Source organism: Myzus persicae, unplaced genomic scaffold (assembly GCF_001856785.1).
Source record: "Myzus persicae strain clone G006 unplaced genomic scaffold, MPER_G0061.0, whole genome shotgun sequence".
Lineage (NCBI taxonomy): Eukaryota > Metazoa > Arthropoda > Insecta > Hemiptera > Aphididae > Myzus > Myzus persicae.
In genome coordinates this window covers 122,822-150,082 of record NW_019102150.1, presented here as the reverse complement: position 1 = coordinate 150,082, position 27,261 = coordinate 122,822, and the positions used below count along the sequence as shown (strand labels likewise).

Genomic DNA, 27,261 nt, shown 5'->3' with positions numbered 1-27,261 from the left:
GCACACACGCACACAATAAATGTGTATAGGTGCATCACGATATTATTGCATATACCTGAGCGCATACACGCCATAAGCGAGTACGATAAGTTAAACATTTATAGTATATTCAATATCAATAATATAATGTGTTTACGGTTAAAAAGTAAAAACCGTAGCGCGGCCGATGAGTACCTAACCTATATGAGTATACTCGTTTATAATATTTTATAATATATTATGTGACACTTTGATATCGGTGTACGCATATATAGCGTAATATTACGCGTGTATAGGCATGCCTGCAGTAACCAACGGCGTGTATAATAATATAATATGAAACATTGTGTCGACAAATCTCCGTCGGCTGCGCGCGACGGTCGTATTTCAAAAAAAAATAAAATAAAATAAATCTCGCATATTGTTTTTCACTCGGTGCTACCGTATATACCGCATAACCTAACCATAGGTATAATATGCATCGTCGTATTATATTCGTTTTCGCCCGATCGTTTCCCGGACAGTGCGCGCTTACACGCGGATCATGTTTTTGCAGTTTTCTTCTCTACGTGCATACATATTTTTATGTTACATGTATGACGCGTGCGTGTTGTAAACGGTTTGATCCTCTTCTGGAACGAATTCCCGTTACGCAGGATATCAAAACTTATATGTACGTATAGAATATAGCACGCGGTGATAACAGCACCATCACTACCGGTTCTGCTTCCGTTACGGATAAGGCGACCGACTGAAAAAAAAAAAAAAAAAAATGATTAAAAAAATAATAAACGAATGAAAAATAAGAAAACGCCGTCGCCGCCGTGTGCGTAAAACAATACCGGATATGATACTTAAATAACATACAACATTATAAGCGCTCCTTCACCCCCGCGCCGGTACTGCGCAGCCATCGCGCCAGGAACTCTTTACAAATTCAATTACGTCTTATTACTATTATTATTATTATCATTATTATTTATTATTACCCACAGTATGTGATGTATAATATTATATGAGGTACATAGAATGGACATCGGCCGTCACACGCGTATAGGTAATGTTTATCGTTACCGTGTGATATTTTATGATATACCTATCCGTAATAAAAATGGTGTCATGGCGTGAGTATCGGCGACTTTACGATTGGGACGTATAATATTTATTATTGTAGGCCCCCGCCCTTATGCGTGGCATTTTCAAAATTATAATGTATTAATTACTGTTTGGCGTGATTCATCAATAACGAAATCAGTTGGTTTCAACTGACAATATAAAATTATGATGATGACTACGTTTCGTACGACATATCGTCCCATATTATTCTATAACTCGAAACTATTAATTACATCGCAAGTCGCAACTTAAACATACTTCCCATCGTCTATATGTACATTACATGAATTAATTAATACTTTATATTATACACAACACTGCTGGTGATAGACCGGACTCGTATTTGAATGGCACCAAAAAAATACCTACGTATGGAGTATGGACATCACCTCGACGAAATCATAAATTGATATGATGCTTAAAAATAGGAATTACAGTGTATACAAAGTTAATATCAAAAACGTAAAATTGTCGGCAATTAATAATACACATAAGTGTAACCTAACCTACACCGGGCTATGTGTATAAGTAGTTCTGCGGCCCGCATATTTCGTCATCATCGAGCGCCATATCCATACGAGTATTATGTAAAAAGCTTAAAGTTTCGATTTTTAAACGGACCCAATGTAGCACAATATTATATGTTTAAGCCCACACGCTGCGAGTGCGCGCGCACACGAACATACACGTTAAATATAATATGATATACATTCGCGGCAACCATGCCTGCCCGCACCACCCACGTCACACGTAGGTACTTGTTGACAATATTTGCATAGGTGCCAAAAATATGTTTTCCGTTTTTTTTTCTCCTCTGTTCGCGAACGATTTATACCTACACGGCTACATAGTAATATTTTAAAGTGCAGATATGTATTAATTGTGTGTTTAAATGTTCAATATTGTTATACACGCGCGAGCCTAGCCCCATAGCATTCGGATTTGCAATCATACTCTAAAATCGCGGATTATAATATCATCATTCATCTATATTATATGCTAAAAGAGCATTAGGTACTAATTACCATAATGCGTATTAATACTTAATGTAGGTACCTATTACGTTATAACGCGTGCGCATACGGTAAACTTATACTTATATTACTACCAATATTGTTTTCGAGTAGGGCTTGATCCCGTGTCCTGTCATAATCACCATAACGTAATTCTAGTCCTCCTAAGAAAAAATTGTGTTTATTATTTGTATTTATTTTATATCAGTAGTTATACGTCCATTATACTCCATAGACAAGTGCAGTATACGATATATGAGTACGTCAGTATCTATATGATATTATATAATATAATAATATTTAATTAATAAACTATAGTGGTAGAAATGTGTATTGCCCCACTCCCTTTCAGAAATCCAGGCTACGCCACTCGTACTGCTTATTATACTACATTACCTAATTTAGGTACCTATATATATGCCTTTAATAGTCATGCTTACTGTACGTCTTGCTTAAAATGCATTTCCGTTTTCCACGAGGTCTATAGGCGCATTATATAATACATCATACAGAGTTTCCCAAATTGTATGTGACAAAAATGGCGGGGTATCGTAATGCCGGATCCTCGCAGGACCAGAAAACAAAACATTAACTCATCTCATCCCAACCAGGTCTGTGTTGGACTGGACAATATGAATTGCTTATAAAAAACAGAAACAAAACAAAAACCCGACTCTGCAGTGTGGACCCGGCAAAATAGCCAACATATTCCCAACCATTTTCGCCAGACAAATTTTGTAAGGCACCGCAGTAGCATACCAATTTATCTCGTACATATGTTTTTGAACCGGGATGAACGCGTCCGCAGTTCTGTCCCGAAGGGAAATGTCCTAGATTCTAGCATTCCGTTTTTACACATATTTTTTTTTATTTGCGACCCGCGTAGACTCTATACACTTTACAGACCATAGAGTGTGGAATATAATAGATATATATATATATATATATTATATACCTTTATTTATGGACTTGCTGAGAATCGCTGCAGCGGATCCGTAGAATACGACATTTTGATAAATACCATATCGCCGTATAATTTACGAGGATAATGCGTGCGCGGTTAACTAGGTATATGGGATTTTTGCATTTCTAATAAACGCCGCTACACCGCTATTTGAAGGTAACTGTAATAGCGGACGCCGCGCCGCCGACATCGCGGTCGTTATAGGAAACGATTTTTGCCGGCCGGCCCGGAGAAAGGCAAAGAACCGGTTAATCGAGTGAGTGAATATTTGGCAAGGGCGTGGCTTAGAGTCATGTACATTGTACGTATTTATACACTATACAGCTAATATTATATTGTATATAAACTTGAGTATAAAAGTACATAATATAAATATATATATATATGTATACATACCTATACATATAAAGTGTAAAACATAAACATGTATATTCAACAATGGTGGGCGTGCGCTGATACATATTTCTCTTGGTATATAAACTATATATAGTATGGGTACAGTGGTGGTTGCTGGCTGTGTACGGTGAAAGTATATACACGCACACACACACACACACACACACACATTATGTTATACCCATACCCAACAACAGTAATGCAATAATATGTATTGTATCTGTGTGAGCGCACGATCAAACGTCGCGACCATGGTGTAGGTGTACCGCGAGAAGAGAGTGGAGAAAGGCTAGACAAGTGCAGGCGGATGCATTTTACCCGAACGTATATTTATTATAATATATATATATAATATATATATATATTTTTTTTAATTCATGCCGCATTTCTAGCCGCCGCCGCCGCCGCCGCAAATATTGCTACGAACTGAAATCGTGTAACCCAAAAGTAATCGCTCTTTTAAATGTATATACGCACATGTACAATATTTTATGCCCATATACACATAATTATAACAGAATAACTCTACGCCAATATTTTCACGGTAGAGTGTCGATTAATTATGTCGAATCTATATACCTATGCGGCATTCTCGTATGCAATGTAAATGATAAATTAGTACTTATTATTTTTTCATTTTACGACGCGGCTCACAATATAGGTACCTACATATATTCTCCGTTTCTCCAAGATTGTATATAGTAATATGTATAGCTTATGCTTCGAGTATTCGATCTCAAGATTTAGTCTCTAAAGGGGTTTTATAATACAGTACGATTTAATGTGTAAAATCTCGAGTCGACTCCGCCCTATAATTATGTAGGTATAATGTACGTATACTAAAATAGTATATATCTACGACGAACTTGGTGAACAAATCGTTTTTTCACATCACTTCAGTCTTCACATGACTGTTAAACGGGAAAAATGTCATGAATATAATGTATTAATATGTACGTAGTGCAAGCGTAGTTGGGATGTATAGGGCCCCACGTTCAAAACAGTAAAGCCAATAAAACCCAAGAAGGTAACGAAGTTTCGAGTATAGTAAAATATGTATTCGTTTGATATTCATCGACATGGACATGGAAGAATTCCAAACTCAGTTGGATGCCAATTAATGCGAAGCTCTGTAGAGATTATTTCATACCAAATATTATAACATTATCTTTTTATTTTTTTTTTATATAACGCTATTCAAAACTTACTCATAAAACATCGAGGACATCACTAAAAAAAAAATACTTAATGTATTTCAATGGGTACGATAAAAAATAATAATAATCGGAATCATACGTTTGTTGCATTGTATATATTAATTATATTATAATATATATAGTATAATACACAAACTTATATTTTATTTAGTTGTTGAAAACTGGCGAGATAATATTGTATAAGAGCCTATAATGAATTCAAAAAACTAGTTTTTCGCTCTGTTGGGTTAAGCAAAATATTTTATATAGAAGGTACATACATAATGTTAACTGGAAACAAGATAAACGAAAATCGAATAGCATTAAATTTGGAAATTCACGACTTCATGTCCTCTGCAGTCTGCAGGATCATTTAAATTATTCGTTATGAAAAAAGTGGGTAACCGATGAATGCATATAAGTGCTAGTGAATATAATATATTATGCATTTAATACTTAGTAGTAATATCTGAACTGACTGAACTGTTTACAGGTTATACACAATTTCAATTATCTATGCATAATAATATTTAATCTATTGGCCATTGAAGATTACTCAACTGTTTAGATTTGTATTTATACTTTATTGTCACATTATGAGAGTAATATTATAAATAAAATATATACCTGTATTATAATATAACGGTTTAAGTATTTAATAACTGTAGGTAGTAATTAAAGAGGCCAAGTAAAATATATTATTTCATGTTTAAAAACATGAAAATGCTTTTAATTTAATAATTAAATTAGAAGCAATTTATATGACGATCCACCGTAGATAATGGTTACATACTTATGACTTATGGATGTATGATAGTTAGGTTAGATATGTACACTTCCGAATGATTATACATTTTAATATATAAAGGAACGAATGAATAGCTAAAATAATATGTATTGCTCTCATTGTGCTCCGAGATGTTGACTTAACTTCCTGGCTGTAAAATAATATTATCTTGTTGTTTTCAAAATACGCACATGGCCAAATTGTAAATATGACACTATAATATTTTCAAAACACCACAGTGAAGTTACCATTCGGATTTTTAAAACTATCCATACATTCGTATAACATCTATATGTATACATATATATATATATATATATATTGACTTATTTAAAATGAACTGTGTTTACTTTTCATTGAAACAATATATGATGTTATTTTCCTATGCGGTCGACTCTGATCTGTTTGTGTCAAAATATATGTACTAAAATTGTGACATGTTCACGTCCAAACATCACGTACGGTTTTCTGTAAGGGGTAATATTATTGATTATTAAACGTTAAACGACGTCAACACAATAGTGTAACCGATTATTATATTACATCGACAACATATGCATGTAAGTGTTTCTGTATAACTATTGACAGCATATATAAATCCGAGTGGGCGTCACGTCACATGCATCGGATGTCAAATTAAAATATACCGACAAATTATTTGAAGTCGTCCAATCACGATTATTATTCGAGTACGGTGGTGGTCGTAAAACGTCGCCGGAGGCTCAGCAGCACTCGTTCGCGCGTGTCTGGCGAAAATTTCTCCACTTTCTTGGGTGATAAATAATAACTACAATATCGAACCTCTATAACGCGCGCCGGTATATTATATTATACGATTGACCTTATATGGGAGTTTGAAAAAAAAAAAAAAAACAAAAAACTTAACGCGGTCGGGAATGTCACGTCGATCATTTTTCATACGATATATATCGTAATTTATACATTACAGGTGTTAGGCGCGCGTGTCTCGTTTGCGCCCTTTATTTTGTTCTGCTGTCTCTTTCGCCCGATCGCGTACGCATTGAGTTTATGTCTCAAGTGCGCGAAGCGCGAACGACACATTATATAATGTGACAACAATATTAACGGATATAATTATGTGATACAACATCATTATGATGTCTCGTGTGCACGACCATATTATTTTACTAACGTAAACGTTTGTGTGTTCCGCAGGATTTCAGCGACGCGCTGAGGGGCACAGAAGACGCGTCCGATTGGCTGATCGGCGGAAACGGCCGGTCGAATTCTCACGTGGTACTGCACGACCGTCTGATGACCGACGCGCTGTTGGGCAATGCCCCTATCAAGGCCGAACACTCGTATTGTACCACGCACGGGTCTAGCGAATCGCTGGACGCCATAGGTGAGTCACGTCGCCGCGCATCATTCGTCGCCGGGTTTCGTAATTCGCCATATAATATATATCGCATGTTATATATATATATATATATATATATAAGTACGAGCTCGGCGTAAATGGCGCATTCTTCGCCGCATTCCTGCAATACCTACTCTGCACGCCGTGGAACAATATAATAATAATAATAATAGTAATATAATGCAATGCACTGGTCGGAGAAGAACCGTGAACCGCTTTTGCCGAAGGGGGGAGGGGGGGGGGCAACGGCGGCCGCGAGTCATGGAAGACGAAACCCGTTACGTGTTCCACTAAAAGAAAATGGTCATTTGTTTTATATATATAGGTACACATAAAAATTATATGCCCATTACCTATATGTATACATGGTGATGGACCACTATAGGAATATTAGTTCCCGGAAACAAGGAATACTTCCGAAATATTCCCCTCGATATCTTGTAAATATTCTTTTGAAAGAAAACGGTCAATTTGCACGAATAAACAGCAGGTGGCTGCTACTAAAAAAGGGTATTTTATTTCACATTGATTTTCAATCTTGAAAAACTATCGTCACTAAAAGGCTTCCTAATCTCATATAATATTTGTCATTCGAATAATATATAATACATCACAATAAGTTGAACATTAAAAACAAGTCATTTAAAATATGAAACATGAACAATATACCTATATAGGTAAATACAAATTTTAATTTTTCCGATAAATTATAAATATTTCAAGGAATTTCCTTATCACTATATTCACTGTACATACATGACGTGTATACATCGCATAATGTAATAGTGATAATAAAAAATTAATTATTTCGATACCGGAGTATGTCAATTTTTCTTTTATTCCTGTAAAGCAAATATTAAATGCGATGCGTAGGTGTTATATAATATATCAATATAACATATACATTTATTTGATAGTAACCTAATTAGGTAAAATACATGTGTGATGTGCATACAACCGAATTTTGCAATGTTACCCTTCTCTAGTAAACTTTGATTTTGCCAACCGATTTTCGAATTGACACAAAAATATATAATATGTAATCATCATATCGAATATTTATGGCGTTGACGTTTTTTTTTTTTATGGAAATGTCACGAATTTTATTCAAACCGTCATAAATATAAATATAAAATATCGTACATGTGGTGTGGTGTAGTACTATAGTAGTTATACATAGCTGTTTAATCGAAGTACCACAACAGCGGCAACTGTATTTTTTTTTAAATAAGGCAAAAAACCCGATTTATTTAATCCTATGTACTCAACAGGACCTACCTATATTATACTTGTTGTATACACATGGAATGATACGTGTAATAAAATAAATTAACCAAAAAATATTATTTTACAATATTCGTTAGGTATACTCTAATACTAAATGTGTATATTTCATCATTGATGGTCATCGACATTCAAACATTCTTGTCTTTTGAACTAATATAATATTTTTAATTTATACTTCCCTTACGGAAAATATTTACTCCGTGGTCAAATTGTCTCCACCCGTTTTATATTTATTTATAAATTTATTGTTACCTGCATAATATTTGTTGAGAATATCTCTCATGTAGTACCCTTCTTAAGTTTAAATGGAATGGATTGAACTATAATGGGTCATTAACATATTTATTTTTCAATTATGTAATTCATTAAAGTACAATATAACACAATTTTTGTATTGTTAATTATGAATATAAATAATTTTTAGATTTGGACGAAGATAGCAGTCAGGATGGAACTTGCAAGCTGACGTTTGATGATGTGAGATGCGATCGTACCAGTAACATTGAAATGATAAATATCAAAGAGGACACGACTTCAGTAAAAGACGAACCGATGAGTGACCAGGAATATGTTGAGACTTCCTCTTGCCCGCCATCACCGTGCTCTGCGTCTGACGATACGCCCAGACATTATGGCAAGGTAATATTAAAAGCTAGCAGTTTGTCTGTAAAAACTTAAAATCGATTGTTTAATCTGACCTGTCAATGTATTCCAAAAGAAACCATTAATTTTTATGGTAATTATAACTTCTTTTTATTCACACAAAAATTTCATGGAATAAAATTTTTATTTTTAAATTTATAGTTCGATAAGGTACAACACAAATTAGCATTTTAAATTAGTTGAAAATATTTTATTATTATTATTTTTTTTTGTATTTCATAATATAGGTGGTGGCAATTACAAACAGAATGTTTATTAATAAAAAAACTATACTATTTAATGGAATAAAATATGATAAACATATTGTATCGTTAATAAATAAAATTCTGTATGTAATAGCAAAATATAAGGTATACCTAACCTATAAAATCATTGGGTGCTATGTTTTTAACATAGTTATCTTGTATACTCTAATATAAAAGTGAAAATATGCGATAGTATAATAATATAATGCAAGAGCAAATAATGAGTGCTTGTAGATTTTTGAAACCTGAATAAAATTATAGGTAGGTACAGAAGTATTTTTAATACTTTTTATTTAAATATCTTCACAAATCAGATTTCCCACTTCATCGATTTATAATCCATGTTGATTTTATAACAAACCATACGTTTAGTATGCTGAATTAATGATTATTTCGTTATCTCAAACATTATAGTATTTATTGATAATTTACAAACTTAATTTGTTTGTAATACTGTCATTTTGTTGGTCCTATGCATTTTTAAAAATAAACCGTGGAATACTCTTTTAAAGAGAAACTAAAAATATCTGGATGCTAAATTATATTGAATGTAATTAGGTATTACAAAATGTAATAGTTCTAAGAAAAATCATTAAAAAGAGAGAATATGATAGATATATTTAACGGGTTTTTTTCGATTCACCTATATATAAACCTATATTACCTAGATTTCATTTACATGTAACGGCTCCCATTACTGTAGCTACAATAAATAATATACAATGATGATGTCATGTTTCCTGATGTCTGAGTGATCAGAATTTATTTAACCGTATAAAAAGCATGATGTCTTGCCCAATATATTTCATAAGACTTATCAGTCGGGAGATTTTACTTATTTATGCTACTAAACAAATCAATTTTTTCAGTAATAATCGCCAAAACAAATCAATATTCATTAGTGTTTTTCACGTTATTTTAACAAATATGACAACTTTAATAGCAACTATTTACTATATCATAATAATACTAGTATGTTACTAATCGAGTTTTAATTTTAAATTATTTAATGCTTAGTATTACCTATTTGGCACTCGCTTAGAAAAATGACACTACCGGGTAAAATAAACATAAATAATTGATAAAAAAAATATAAATTAAAACAAATTTAAGAATATTATTGTGGCTAATTAAATAACATTAAAAATTCTATACAATATATAATGTTTTTAATTCATTCAATTTTTCATACATTTAATTCAATAATTAAATGTTCGATTGCTTAATCATGACACGTTCTTGGTAGGCCAACAGGTACACCGATACTCAATAAAATAATGTAATAATAACAACTCATAAAAGTTGATAAATTATTATTTGAACATTATTGTTGTGAAAAGTAAGAATGATTAAGTTGGAACCCAAATGTTTAACTAATTAAAGTAATTAGTGTTAAGGTTTATTGTGTTTATAATATTTCTTGAATTTTAATACGTTTTAATCATTCGTTTCTATAAACTACTTCATATTATGGTATTGTGACAAAAAAAGCATTAAATAAAAATAAAATAATAATTTAATAGCCAATTAATATTAATTTTTAACTTTAATTAAATATTACAGTATAAATAAATATATATATATTATACCTATTATATATTTTAATTTAATACAATATTATTGTTTTTACTTTGATTGGCTCAATGTTTGTTAGTTTTAGTAAATCGCAAAACAAAAATATTTTGCTTCTAAAATATTTAGTATTTCAACAATATATTATAAACTTATATATTTTCACATTAATAAACATTATGTCACCTCTTTTTTTTTTTTTTTTTTTTTTTTTGATCTTAAGCTTCGGCAACTGAGGCCATTAGCTGTAGTAGGATTTGTATTGTAGGTTTGTTGTGTATTGTATATTTTGGGACGGTAGGGGGGAACACGTGTGTGTTTGTTTTTGGCAGAATTTCGAATGGGGCACCCGTAGGTTTCTGCCATGCCCCGGGTATGTCACCTCTATATTATGCATATTATGTTAATGTTAACTTAATTTATTACGACACACCTATAGTAAATTATTTACCACTCTATAGCAATTTTCTCTAAACTCAACTTACAAAATCAGTCTTTTTTGAATATCCTTTTAAAACAACAAAACTAATTATTTTCCATAATTACTTAAATTGAATAAAAATACATTTTTTTTAATACATTTAAAATTAACCACCAGTTACACATTTATCTGTCAAAATGCAATACAATAAAAAATATTTTAATATTTAGAAGCGGAAAATGTTTTGAAAGTTTAAAAAGAAACCATGGAAATCACTGTATAGTAGGTGTTTACAGTTTAGTTTATTTCATGAATTTACACTCTTTTTTTTTAAGTTCCAGTAAGTAAGAAAAACTTATAAAAAAACATCTTTTTAAATTTCGAAATCGTTTTCTAAGCACAAATATTGTCATCAACATTTAAAAAACTAAATTAAAAAAAATGTCTACAAATATTTTAAAAATATATTTTATCTATAAAATGTTTATAATATTTTATGGAAATTCCATAGATTTACAGTTATTCGTTTTGAATTATAAAAAAAACACCAAATCAATTTTGTTAAACATTTTGGCGTTTTGTTTTATAAATTCGACCCTTTTTTCCATTTTATTTTTTTTTAGTTTTTCTCTTTATTAATCAGAAAAGTTTGAGGATTTTTACTTTTGAGCCCTAATAAGTACCAACTAGGTCCAATTTTCTCCTGCAACTACCTATGAAGTTTAAAATTAAAACAATATTGATGCTGCAAAAATTTAAAAATTTTAAATGCTAATTATATGTATGAAGATTGTACATACTACATTGTAAATCCAATACATTCATCGATGCACTCAAAATCTAAAAAACATTTACACGTTTACACCGTGCATAATATATTGCAATGTATCTCCTTGAATATGACGTATTATTACATAATTCTTATACAATTATAATAATGGTAGAATATATTACTTTCGATACAAACATTACAATAAATGTTCATCCTTTTACCCATTTAATCCTCACACCAGAGTTGTTTAATATTCTAATGGCAAATGGAGATGTTTGAAAAAAATCCACTATATACCTTGTATAATAAAATATATTTTTAAATGTTACAGGTACAGAAAACCAGTTATAAAGAACCCACCACAGTTGTATTGACCTCAAGAGCTTTCCTTAACCAACCACACAGATTAATTGTCCCAAACTTCGGCTTGAAAATGGACGGCACAGGTAATACCACAATGACATATAATAATATTATGTACATACACATAATATACTTACATAACAATACAATTTAATATATGTTACGACATATCGTACTATACTCTGGATTTTTATGGTGGCCCCGGTATAATGGTAACGCATAATGAAACGTGGTAGATAAACTTATACTCCCGCGGGAGCGAGGACTATATGTTTCCATAACCATCATGTATACACTGCTCACACAAAAGCGATATAATATTTTATATATTATACAGACTAGTATACATTCTACACTTACTTACTTGGTGCTCTCGTTTGTGGCCCTTTTATAGGTTTTTCACTGCCACCCACGCCACCTTCATCCACGTCCAGCGACAGCGAGGGCGGTAACGTATCACCGCACCACCGATCGTCGCCCACGCGGCGATTGTTCCTGTCGACGATGTCGTCGTCGTGCTCGTCGTCCTCGTCGTCAGCCGCCGCCTCCGCCACCATCACCAGCAGCCGGCAGCCCATACAGACACCTTTGATCAGCTGTCAGCCAAAAGGTTCTACCGGCGCACTGACGCTCACAGAAGAAGAGAAACGCACCCTGTTGGCCGAAGGCTACCCGATACCTACCAGGTTGCCATTGACCAAGGCCGAGGAGAAGTCATTAAAGAAAATCCGAAGGAAAATTAAAAACAAGGTAACTATCCCATAATTTTAAATGTTATAATATTACTGAGTAACCGTTTTCGCATCTGATTTGTTACAACAATCAATTTTTGACTACTGTAATTTATCTGTTCAGATATCGGCACAAGAGAGCCGACGCAAGAAGAAGGAATACATGGATACTTTGGAGAGGAAGGTGGACATTCTCGTCACCGAAAATTGCGAGTATAAAAAGAAAATTGTAAATCTCGAAGAGAGCAATGGGTCCCTAGTCCAGCAATTGCAAAAGTTGCAGAAATTACTCGGGCTACAAGCAACCCACATGGTAAGTTTATTACTTATTTTTCTTTATTGTTGTCTCTATAAATTGTCTATCTGTTAAATGGAGAATGTCCTTGGTACTATTAGCTTTTCAAGTGATTTCTGTGTAAAGTAGATCACTACGTATTTTCATCAGGCGTATCGTATAGGCAATATAGGTGCACCCGTGCGTTGATTCATCTTCATCTGTCGTCGACGAGTAGAAATACTGAAGTATACTAAAGCAGAAGCATGCATCCACTATAATCATATTTCAATATAATTTCGTTACAATACTAGCCCGAAAATATCATTTTTAGCGCATTCTCTTAGCATATCTTAGTGATATTCTATTTTATTCATTACGAACATTTAAATTTGGATCTTCTTATTAGGCCATAACAATCAATAGATATTCATAACAGTATTATACATACTACTATGTGTGTATGTATAAGCAATGCTACTACTTAGAATACTTATAAAAAATTTAAATAATTGATGATAATTGTATTTCAGAGTCAGCAACTGAAGACCAAATAATTACGAACTTACTAGTGGAGTAAAAACTGTACATAACGACCAATGGTGAGTAATTGAATAATATAATAGATAATATTATGTTTTTAGAAATATATTATTATCTTATTGAAATGGTATACTGAACTTAAGTCAAAACTATAACGCCAACGCCATCTACTATTCTGGCAATGTTCTAAATGAATTTCATATTTCTTTACCCAGAGAGGTCAATTTCCTAACATCCTATGATCAGTTTTTGTATTCCATGTACTGTGTTAGCGTACAATAATCACATCCATAATATTATATTGCGTCCTTGGACGAGCATACGTTTCACTCCACTGAACACCATAATTTTTTAGCACACAGATGCAGCGTTAAAATAATAGCAATTACGAGTGAAAACTGTTATGTATGTTAATTTTTTTTTTTTTTTTCAGGTGCAAATACAATATGTTTAAGAGTTTTAGTTCAATGTCGACAGCTAGTCCATGATATTACTAAATGCGCTCCTGCGAGTATTCATATTTAACTATAACTGTGCATGTATATGATTCGAGCATTGATTTCAATACGCAGATGAGATACTCGCAACGATACAAGATACAATTATTTATTTTCAACGTTTGGCCAATATTTTTAATACAGAATTTTGAGTCATGGCTGATAGAATTTATCAAATAATATGAAATGAAAATCACATGTATACCTATACAATGTATATGTACAATGTATCTGTCATGATAAACGTATTATTATATTCTGTAAGAAAAAAACGACTGATGACATAAACACCAATTATCGGATAAAAGTGATGTTTTTGATGCACATAAGTGCATCATAATAAATCAAAAAATAATTAACTTTTAATCTCATTATTACTCGTTGTAAGTGCCAAAATTATAATTATAAACATATGTATGAATATTTTTTTTTTAAAACCGCTTGTATCTGTGCCTGCCACATGTATATGCTATACAGACGTTATATTTTGTCTATGTTATATATTTATAAATCGATAAACAAACAATAATTTTAAGGATCGTTTTCCTAGAGTATTAATAAAATAAATTTATAATACAATTTTTTGTTTGTACCTAAATTTATTAATTAAATTAATTATATTTTATCGAATTGTACATAGTATATTTTATACATTTGATTCAATTTTGTTGTTAACTTAAAATATATATTTTCTAGTTAAATTAGTTAAATTTTAAATATTATTACATTACAAACAAAACATGAATTATTTTGTTTTAGAAAAATATTTTTGTATAAAAGACATATATTATATATTAAATTATGTGCAATTTTTAGCAGATTTCCATTAGCACGTAAAATTATTATTTTATGTTATAGTGTATAACACTTGTTTTTTATTATTATTATTATTATTATTATTATTATTATTATTATTATTACTATTGGGGTAGCACGTACGTTATATGTTTATGTATTCTCAGTTGTCCCAAATTACGTTTGGTCCTTTGTTTTACTTGTGAATATTGAAGGGAAATTAAAATTGACCAAACATTGTGCTCATCAATAATTGTTTTTCAATATTGTTTTATTGGAGTTCACTCGATATGATGAACTTCGTTGTATAGTTACTACTTAATCCATGATTTTAACCCAAACAGTTGGATACTAAGATCGTATGAATAATAAAAGAAGGAAATATACTTTTGTTTTTCTTGAAAAATGTCTTAAATATGTTTTTATTTCATGCCAAGAATGTCATTTCAGTATTTCAACAAGTAGCTTCAGTGTAATATGTTATTGAATAACATTAATACGAATGATCTATAAGAGTGTTATAGTGAATATTATAGTACCTAGTTGGCGATTAAGTGACCAACCTAAGATAAGCTTTCACTTAGAAACGTTAGTAGGTACTGATCATAAGTGATTCCTACAAACATTTAAAAAAAAGTCAATTTGGGTTTTGTGAACCTAAAATTATCTCTTTTAATATTCTAAATAGATTAATAGGTTTTTAATAGCAACAGCATGAAACCGTCGTAAGACGAAGACGCACACGATTTCTCATCGCGTACAGTTTAAGTTTTCCCAATTCATTTTGATCGATCACAGTGTTGCACAGGAATAAAATCCCACACTGGTACTTCTCATTTACCACCCGTTCTGAAGTATGAACAGTTTACAGTTTTATACATAATTCAATTATTATTATTATAAATTTTAGTACATGCAATTATTATCTTACATCAACTTGAGCTGGTTTCGTATTCTGGTTTCGCTGCCACTTAAAATTAAAAAACGTGTATACTCGTTAAGTATTTACGGTCCTGATACTATTGTGTTTTAAAAATAATATAACGTATTTTTTATGGTATTATTTACTCTAAAATATATCAAAATTACAATTGAATTCCTGGTACCGTCATCGTTATTTGGCTGTGTGTGTGTGTGTGTGTGTGTGTGTGTGTGACGATGCCGATGCCGTACAAAGGACGCCTCGGAAAATCTATACGACGTGACCGCTCCAAGGTCGGCGCAGCTGCAATATGTATTTTTGAGTTAGCGTGCACATTGTCGTAGATAAAAATAATACGTCGACAGCAATATTATAGCTATACAGTAATATAATTACATTTTGTTAAAATTTTTCGTTCTAAAGGACAAAATTGCGCAATTTAGTTTAAACTGTGCTGTATATTCTACTATATAGTAAAATTCTGTGTGTATAACTGTATAAGCTCATAATACGTTTCATAATATATATATATATCATCTATGTGTGTGTGTACAGTGTACTGTAAAACGTTGGCGCCTGAGTGCTGGCGACGACCGCCGAGTTGCAGTTGACCATGTCCGTTTCGTCTCTGCACACAGCATTACAACAATTATCGATGTGTAGGTACACATAATTGCAATTATACATTAGAGTATAAAATAATACTGTATTATTTTCTAGTATAGACTAGATTTTACGAAATGTTCTGTTAAACGAAATCTTTTTGAGAACCAAACGAAATTGAAATCAAATTTATTTAATTATATTTAACGAATTCCCTTATTGTAGCCCATGGACCATGAGACTTAATATTATGGAAGTTTAACTGTATATATATACAGTATATTATAGTATGTATATGAAAGAGAAATGGTTTTTTTGGTATGCAAAAATATTTTTATTTCACTATTAAATATTAAAATTTTGTTTTTAATAAAATATTATTATTTATTGTTTATAAATACCTAATAAAGTTACTAATTATAAAATTTTGGAAGTTTGTATAACTATTGCTACCTGCAGACATCGTCTGCATTTTAAAATAATGGCTCATCCATATCCTCGATATTCTCGTCAACATACACTGAGTTGTATTTTCTACATGCGATCAGATAAAAATGAGACAAGCAAAGCTAGTTATGTTTGTGTTCATTATACCTGATATTTAAAAATGTTCCAATGATAAAAAGTGACAAAAATTATATTAAAAATAAAACGAAATGGGTGTGAATGTTTGGTAGGCAACTAAAACAGATATAATATAAAAATGTTCTTAAATATTATGCTTGTAAATTTGTTTTAACCCTCGGAACTCTCTGATCGTTTGTACTTTGTGGATACGAACATTATATACTGCTAGCACGGATAGACCAACAATACAATAAAAATACTTTTAAATGAATGGGCACGAGTCTTAAAGTATTTGATTATATTTCTTGGTAATTATAAATAATCAAATATTCGGCTTTAAATATAAATAACTCTGAGAATATCAATCATCTGTGCAGTGAAAGCACAAAAAATATTTTTTAGATACACCAGACTACAATGATCAATGATATATCACATTATTTCATATTTGTATTCAGTAATAAGTACTTATCATAAATATAACTATATCCAAAAATAAGGGTGGTTAGTTTTGCAAATTGATAAGTTTGTGAATGTATGCGTATATTATGTATTTATATATATCGATGGTATGCGTATGGCACAAGTATAACACAATAAACGATACTTATAACTTGCTAGGGATTTCGTTCGGTGAGTTATTGTATGTTTTTTCTCCGATATAAATTGCAAACGGTCAAGGTTTACTTTATACTCTGTATCACTCACATAAGTGGCAGTGTTTTTTATATGTAGTTTAATTTTCGAAGTAGATAATATTACGCGGTGACGTAAATAAACCGTCGTCAAACGGTAGAACAATCAAAAGAAAACTAATGAAAAAGAAAAACCAAACTTGCCTTTCTCGTGATGTTGGCAAATCTAAGACTCTAAATAGAAGTAAACTGATAACACAATAATAAATTGTATGAATATTAAAAAAGTTTTTAACAAAAATAATTTTTTCTTAAACTTGTAACGAGTTAAAGTTCACGGGCCCTGTGACCATGTGGGTAACGCAGAAGTAGTAATGTATTAAGCATGTATACTTACTTACATTGGTCGTAATATTATTATAGTATTGTACAGAGTGTTTCATTTTTAAAATTAAATTGTCGTTATGTGAACTTGATGTAATCCGCCTACTTTTGTCACACAAACTTTAAAACATCTAGATGGCTAGAAATCTAGCCAATAATATGTGTAATGTATACACATAAGTGCATTACATATACAAATCGTCCTACCTATATAAAAATAAAACGGCCTTCACGCTACTGACGCGCCGACGCAGCTTTGTGTTGTACACCATGTGTCCATGCCATTATAATAAAATAAGAAATTCAACAAATCATGATGGACGTTTCGTATATGATTTTTTTCTTCGTACTCGATTTGTACCTACGTTGTTTGGTAATGTTAACATTGAGTACTTGTATAGTTGTATAGTTATATTAAAGTTGTATCATAGTTGTATCTACCTGACTACCTCCATAATGCGAAACCGATTATCATTTATTATTACACTTGCAAAAAATAACTGATTTAAAACGGTCGTATTTTCCCTGGGCTCCAGCTCATTATACTCCACTCACTCCCCCCCTCTCCAACAGTTCTGAAATAAATCACTTTTTCTGCCTACTTGTAGAATAAAAATGCTTTGAAACTGATATTGTTTTATTTTATTTATTTAAATTATTTTCATTACTCATCGTTATGTAATAAGACATTTTCCGCATTTTCTTGTTTCCTAATTTAATTTTGACTGGACGTCCTCGAAATTTATACACTTAACACTTATAATAAAGTTCCACATAAATCATAATATATATTATATAATATTATATACACATATAATAATTACAGTTTCATATAGTTAATATTGTTTGAAACATAATTTAAACTTAAAAATGTACTCTCAAAATCTTACATGATTCAGTAGAATTGTAGAAATATTACAGTCAGATTGTCCAGACAATTGCTTAAAACTCAATCTCCTCTTAGTTATATTATTATTCTAAGTTCTAGCCTCTATAAGTAACTGCCTATACTTAGTATCTACTATTACAGTATTACACATAACCTATACTTAGCTTTCGGCACACTCGAAGACTTAACGTTTAAAAAAAAAAAATAAAGTGTGGAAGTGGACCACTTCATACATAGACCATTTTTATGGCAATAAAAAAAATGTTGCGCGAAATCGGTTTTAGTCAGAAAATCAAAATATGTGTACTCAGTCAAAAAACATATTTATTTTAAAACTAAAATAAGAACTGATTAGATAATAAGGAGGTGATGGTGGCAGGTAACAGAAAATGTCTGGGCCTCATCAAAAAAATATTCCACACACTTCTGCTAATAACTAATAAATGATACATAGGTAGTTAAAAATATATTATATTACATATGAATGATGTAGAGCTATTTTTACTATTTTTACTTTTATACATGTAGAGCTTATCACAATATAGTTTATATATTTTCCTTTTTTTTCTATTTTCCCTTGACTTTTAAAGTTTCAACTGTAAAACATGTTTGTAAAATTTATATTATCTTATCTAACTGTAATTATATATATTTATAAATGTATAAGTTGGAATATATATATATATAATACAATTTTGTCTGCAAACATCTTTTTTAGGTGTTTTTTACGTTTCCAACTTATACATTTATAAAGTTCTGTTTAACACAACCTGCAGCTATATTATTATCTCAAATTCTCAGCAGCCAAATATTACTTTTTAAATACTTTCATTTTTCAATAATGAGCCAGGAGTTTAACTTTCTTATTTATTGATTAACGTAATGATTTTATATGTATAATTATATTTTAAAAAAGTAAAAACAAACTGTATAGCAGTAAGCTTTCTTTCTACAGTTTATAAATCGATCTCTGCTGTTGCCCGTTATACTATGTTCATTATGTTCGTTGGTTCGTAGTCTTAAAATAATTTAATTTTCAAACTGTACAAATTGTACGGCCTTAAGGATTTTTTTTCTCAAAAATAAAAATTGAAACAATTATAAATCAAAAAAAAAACTAAAAAAGTTAATAATTTATAACACATATAAACAGCACAAAACAAGCAAAATATTTTTAAAATTATTTTATATCTAGAAAATGAAAATTGATAGTCTATAGTCTATGCTGTTACTCATTTTTGAGGTAGAACAAAAAACATTATCAATTTTATTGAAAACTGGTTTTGCATAAAAATTCCAGTTTTTCTCTGTTACTTTGATAAATACCAGGAATTTTGATCTTCAAAAGTACCAAAGTCCAATTTGCTTCTAGAAAAGGAGAAACTAACATAAAAGTTTAAAACTGAAACTCAAGGTAGAAGAACTTCTCTTTAAAATGAGATGCCAACCAAAAAATTAAAATATACACTGTTGTAAAATCAATACAAAAAAAATATGAATGTCATCGTTCCGAATTTAATCTAAAAGAAAAAAGAAGTTAACAAATATTCTGTATAGATAATATTCAATTATGTTTTTAATGCATTTTGGATTATATTCAATAGAATTACCAAAAACAATACTATTTAGGTAGTAAGCAGTAGTTGTTCGATGACCTATCACTCAAACAATTTTAGTGTATGATGTTCATACATATTATTCTAAAATGGTCACCTAAAATTTACAATGAACATAATTTTTTAACAAATTTGAATATAGAAAGTTATATTATTTGTTTTTTTATCATAATATTATTAGATTTTGTAAAATATTAATCTAGTTGCATAAATATAAGAATAATAAATAACTTAGGTGTATAGTTCACTTCTTAACCTGGTATGTGTTAAATTAATCAAAAGAATAATGTAATCAATAGTCTTAATCATATCTATGATTCATGTAAAAGTATAGGAAAGAATAAACTTATGTTATTATAAAAATATTGTATACTTTGTAATAGGGCGATTACAGTAGGCAATTTTCAATGCTTTAACGTAACTTTTGTACCGATTTTATGTCAGGATTAAAAAAATAATTTTTCATGCAACTCGTATCATACTACACAATCTAGGATTTATTATTATTATTGTTATGAATAATGTATTAAAAAAAGGAATAAATAAATTGTGATGATATTTGTTGAATATTTTACAGAAATTTATTTGTATTCATATATATGTACAAGTCTTAGTCCAGAATTCTTAGAATACAAATTAATGTGTTGAAGGTTTCTTTCATATGCATATTAGATATAAATACATAATTCGGCGATTTATTAAACTTATAAAGTGTTAGTATTCATTATAAATGGACAATTATTATTAAAAACCCAATTGAGTTGTATTCAAATGTTCATCTAAATAATATGTACCCCTATACTAACTATATTATAATAGAACGATCTTACAATTCATGGATTTTTTAAATTATATTACAACAAATAATTAACCTAAGGACTTGTACATTTTTCGACTATTTAATTAAATCTGAGAAACAATTTTAAAATAATACGTGTAATTTATATGTTGTATAAGTAAGTACAATTTTGAATATTCTAAAAATTTGTTTTTGAAATTAATAATTTTCAGTTTTAATATGATATTTATCATTGATTTAACATTAAATATATTTATTAGATATTTTTTTATACTATATTGTTTGTATTTTATGTTTTATACGAGTATGCATACAATAAGCATTACCATTTTGTTTTTGGTATAATATGGTAAGTTTCTGAGTCATATTTATATATATATATACTACAACGAAATAACCACTACCACTTATTATGCAAGGTAAGAATTTCATTTTACTTATATATGAATTTGGTATCATGTAAAATGTTGGTTTTTAATAAAAAAAATATCTAGTAGTATGGATACAATATAAAAATTCTGGTATTTTGAAACAAGCTACTGTGCAGTTGCGTCCATATTGCTCTTGCCTCATTCATGAAAACCACACCTAACTTGAAATTGCCTATAGGTTATAAAAAATACTAATTTACTATAATACTGAATTATTTATAAAAACTTTAATAAATTATGAAATATAATATAATATAATGACCTGATTCTGTCAATGAATGTACGAATAATTTATAACGATGATATTTATGTGTAGTTGGTGATGTCAAAGAAATAATTAGTAAATGATATTTACCATTGCCAAATGTATTGACTAGTCGTCTATAAATTAGATTATACAGTGGATTTTTCAAAAGGGGAAGAGTTTGTTTTTTAACAGTATGATAAAAATAAATATTTATAGTAAATAATTAAGATGAATTCAAGAACTCAGCATAATATAAAATTCGAAAATTCATCTACATGTACTTAATGCATACAGTTACAACTTACTGATGATTATTGCAATTATAAAGAAAATGTTGAAATACCTAGTTATAATTTAGTTGTACATATAGTGTATAGTTTTATAACCAATTAAATTGTTTTATTTTCATTTTAATTGTATTTAAGTATTTCTATATAATAGTATACATGTTATATGCGCAAAAGCTTATAATTGTTTATGAGATATGGTAAAACTCAAACCACTAACAAAAATGTAAAAAATATGCAACATACATATATGTGAGGTGTATTTGATAATGTGTTACGAATATACACCTTTATACCAAATGATTAAATACTCATAACAGTATAACACAACTGATAAACGTCGTTCATTGAATTGTATTCTTCAATGTTATTGATCCATGTAAGTTGAATTTAAAATACGATTATTACCTCTCTATCTGTGCATTACAAAACTAATTATAAGTATATTATAGTAATATAAAATTATTTATTTGACTCATCAGTTATTTATTTTTTAATTGATTGAATATACTATACACATAGTACATACATGAACTATATACAGTAAATAATGATGTAAGAATAGTTGACATTGCTCACACTGAGTCAAGTTTAGAGTTTATACACTTATAACTTATGCATTAAAATGTTGAATGAAAAAATAAGTCAATTACATACTTGTAAAGGTATGTTTTTTACACTTACACATGGTATAAATGTATAATAAGTGTAATACATATTAATATACAACAGACAGTCCACACAGAAAAATACATAAGGAAGGTTTTTCGTGTTTAAAATACAACAAACTGTTCAAAGATGTTATCTATAAATATATAGAATATTATCTATATTATTTGTATCTCTCTCTTCGTCTCTAATATTGTTCCTTACCGCAGTTTTCGCAGGGACTTTATAAGAACACACCACGGCCAACAGACCAGCTGTTTAGACGATCTTGTTTTTCCTTTATCAACGTGACGCTGCTTGCAGTCTAACGCGGTTCGCAGTCTATGAGCTCAGTACCTACCAATCATACCAGAAGGGATCCTGAATAAATAAAAAAAATAAAAATGGTGTGCTCGTTACTGTTTCTTAGTTTCGAATTCATACCCCGGCAAAGTTTGTGTAAATTTGTTATTTAATCGATTATTTCATATTTTTTTTAACTCATGACGAATACGGAAATCGAAGATGAACCCTCATTATAATAATAATATATACGCTATTTTTTACACGCATATATATTTGGTAAAAAGCTTCAAAACAAAAGTTTTTAGCTTATTACATTAACGTATATACTCAATAAAGTAGCTGGAGCTCAATCAAAGGGGAGGGGGGGGGGCTATTTAAATACTATATTGTTTTATTACCTATATATAGGTAGGCAAGAACCGGGATTAAAATATCACCAACAAAAAATTCTAAAGGGTGACCATCCACCCACCCTTAGATACACCACCATTACTGTACAATAATACACTATTATAATAATTAATAGGTAACTAAAAAAAACACACTGGAATACTGGATATAAGTAGGCATCATGCCTGTAATATACTATATGAATATACTGTTTATAAAACATTCATACACATGTGAAAAAATGTCGTTGGAGCAATAAACTTAAAAAAGGTACAACTACAAATATAATATGGTATTATGTTATTATATATTATATTATGTACATCTAAGATACGTTTTTCTTTAAATCGTTAAAAACATCTAAACCAGTGGATTTTAAAATCAAATACATTTGGGAATTCGTAACATATGTATTATTGAATAGAGCAAAATGAATAATACTGTTGTCTATTATAATGTTATACATCACTAAATTATAACATTAATATTGAACACCATAATTCCCACTGATAAACTTGGTATTTAATATTTCTATTCTCGTTGTAAGTATTATATAGAAAGTTAGGTTAGATTAGTTACATATAATTTCACTAAATAAATAAAAATTATACATCTTATTTTACTAATATCATAAAATTACCTACATGACGTATTAAATCATACAAAATTATATGTGAAATATCACACACATCACTTTTTTAGTTTGTATAATAAACAAGGTAAATATAATTCAACCAATACATTTATGTACAAATAAAATTCTTGTTGGTGTTTTTTAGAATTTAAATGATAATATTCTTGGAAACCAATATGATGTAAAAATAACAATTATTTATTTTGACGATGCAAATGTAAACAATAATTATCATAAAATACAACAAGTATTTGAATAAGCATCATAAATAATCGAAAGTGTATACATTACACATTTATACACTGATACCGGAGAGTAATAAGTGAAAGCTATTAACCGATGATGAACAGGGATCGATGGAAATTAATTTTCTTGGGTATTTTTATCAAAATGAGCAAATGGGATTAAGACGTCATGTTTAGTAATATCCCACGTGTCTTATATTACTTGTATCAAATGGAAAAATAAGAAAATATAGTTAATCTATCAAATAGCAATCTAAGAATTAATTTAAAGAGAAAACGCAAATATCCGTCTTGATTTTTGAAGGAACAGAAAAGGAGAAAGCCATTTATATAGTATCGTTAACACAATGATAGTCTAATACTTAATTTTAGATTCGTATAAATGTTTTATGAAAATTAAATTATAAATCGGAAATTATGTTGGTTTATTTTTAAGTATAAGTACAAACAGACTACAGTTAGTAAGTAAAAGCATTGAAAGTTAATTTTAGTTATGTTTTCTGAACTTAAGTTATAAATAAATGAAGTGAGTGTAAAATTGATAAAATATTGTTGATACAGCGAAACTGTGAGTGGATAAACTGCTATCCACTCACCATTTCACTATTACTCCAATATAAAGTAGAAATAAAAACGTATAAACTTCGCATGTTAGATAGGCAACTTGGGTGGGCTTGTATTTTGTAAATAACGAATTTAAGCTTAACAGTTTAATATTTATGATATGTTTTTCAAAAAGTTTATGATTAGGACTATTCTTCTATTTATCTAATACTACATTATTAAATAAAATAGTATGCAAGAAATCTAAGTACACATTTCGTATGTATACAAGGTGATCCATTTAAGTATTTACACTCATTATTTCAAAAACTTATTTTTTTTTGAAAATATTAGGTATTTTTTCATAATTGTATGTCTTTTTAAAACAATATTTTTAATGAACATTTTCATTATCATTTTTAAGTTTGTACTTTTCTGAAAGATAACAAACATTTTTAAATACACGTTCCTAAGCAAAATAATTTTCTGAGTACCTACTTCGATGGATATATAAAAACCGAATTTTGATCAAATAGTGAATTAGTTATAACTTATAAGTATTAATCAAATTTTATATGAAAGGCATAGTGGACCAACATTTTGCGAAGTACACCTGTGTCACTGCTTGAATCAAATAAGTAGGTTGTCTTCAATAAAATATGTTGTAAAAATAACTTTACATGAATAGTTAACTTAAGATAATAGAATATTAGCACTTGACGCTATCATAATATAAGCTATAAAAGTATATTTTTAAACTACAGTAAATCGAACTCCATTCATAATCGGTTTTCAAATACGATAAACTATAACTGATTTAAAGTCTGATTAAAAGTCGATTATCTTCGGAGCTGATATAGGGAAGTTTCTATAGACAGTGATCGAAGCTCTGGAAGAGATGGATCCCTGAATAATTTTTTTATATTAGCATACCTGAGAGTTTATAATTATTTTAATAGTAATTATTTATGTAATAGCACAATACAATTATTATTTAGGTACCAATCATTTTAATAATAATAGCATATATTCTAATTATATTAAGATCGGCCGTAAAAGCATGTAAATAGTTGTCTATCCCTACTAGGAACCTATGAATATAATATAGACGAATAGGTGACATGATAATATAATGCGTCTTACCTTACTCCGCTTTCGATTCTTATAATATTCAATAAACAGGCAACGCGTTTCGTCGGACCAGAAAGTATGACGATATTCATAAATGTACAATACTCGTTTCGCTGGAATTGCGTCACAGTGGTACAGAGCATATCACTTATAAACTTACTAACGTCTAACGCACTCGAGGTCGACGACTTGAAAACGGTGTCATCAAGGGACGAATGTCGAGTATGGAAAGGCGCGAAAAACCTGAAAACAAAGGCCGATAACGGACGCGTTTTCCAAGAACCCAATGACCGACGGCGGGTGACGATGGAAAATATCACGGTTGTCCACTCGCAACTATTATAATATACTATAGCTACCATTTCCAATGTGGACCGCGGTCATTGAATTTATACCGCAGTCGTCGAATTTATACCGCAGTCCATAATATTACGGGTCATATTATTCGCGGCTAACTCCGATATTTTCCGTTGGTCGGGTTGGCCAGTCATCGTAGAAAAACTTCAACAGTGGCCGCCGACCGTTTTCTCATATACGCCATCGTCATCGTCCGATTCTCAACGGCTCTCGATGCTCGATCACACCGTTTCACCGGTCAAATTAATATTATATTCAATATTGTGCGTCGAATACGTACAATATATCTTTGAGCCCATCGCCATTTCCGGTATACGACGAAACGTGTCGTCCGTTTCAAGAGGATTACGATGTACAGGAGTGCGGCGCGCGTCAAGGTAAGACACTCAAGTACGCAACAATCGTTGAAATAATATGTTATTCACAGGTTTCTCGTATAGGTATTATGACGCGCCTCTACGGTTATTATTTAAAATTTATTGCAGTTTAAGATAATTTAGTGTTATATATTGGACATTGGTAGGCTTGTAAAATCCAAATAAAACCTTGATGTATAATTTAGTCGTAGAATCGCTAAGTTCTCAAACGCCGTGAAAAGTAATTGGCCTCTAGGCTTTAAAACCTATATATGA

General features: G+C 30.1%; 1 protein-coding gene across 1 annotated transcript in view; it reads left to right on the top strand.

Moving 5' to 3' along the window:
- Positions 1-13,765, top strand: part of LOC111031378 (cyclic AMP response element-binding protein A-like) — a 43,546-nt gene extending 29,781 nt beyond the window's left edge. Inside the window, exons 2-7 of the mRNA XM_022311286.1 lie at positions 6,628-6,817; positions 8,544-8,758; positions 12,124-12,238; positions 12,550-12,905; positions 13,011-13,199; positions 13,694-13,765. Coding sequence (XP_022166978.1) covers positions 6,628-6,817; positions 8,544-8,758; positions 12,124-12,238; positions 12,550-12,905; positions 13,011-13,199; positions 13,694-13,717 — 1,089 coding nt within the window. The 3' untranslated portion in view covers positions 13,718-13,765. The remainder of the gene's footprint in view (positions 1-6,627; positions 6,818-8,543; positions 8,759-12,123; positions 12,239-12,549; positions 12,906-13,010; positions 13,200-13,693) is intronic.
- The last annotated feature ends 13,496 nt before the right edge of the window (positions 13,766-27,261 follow it).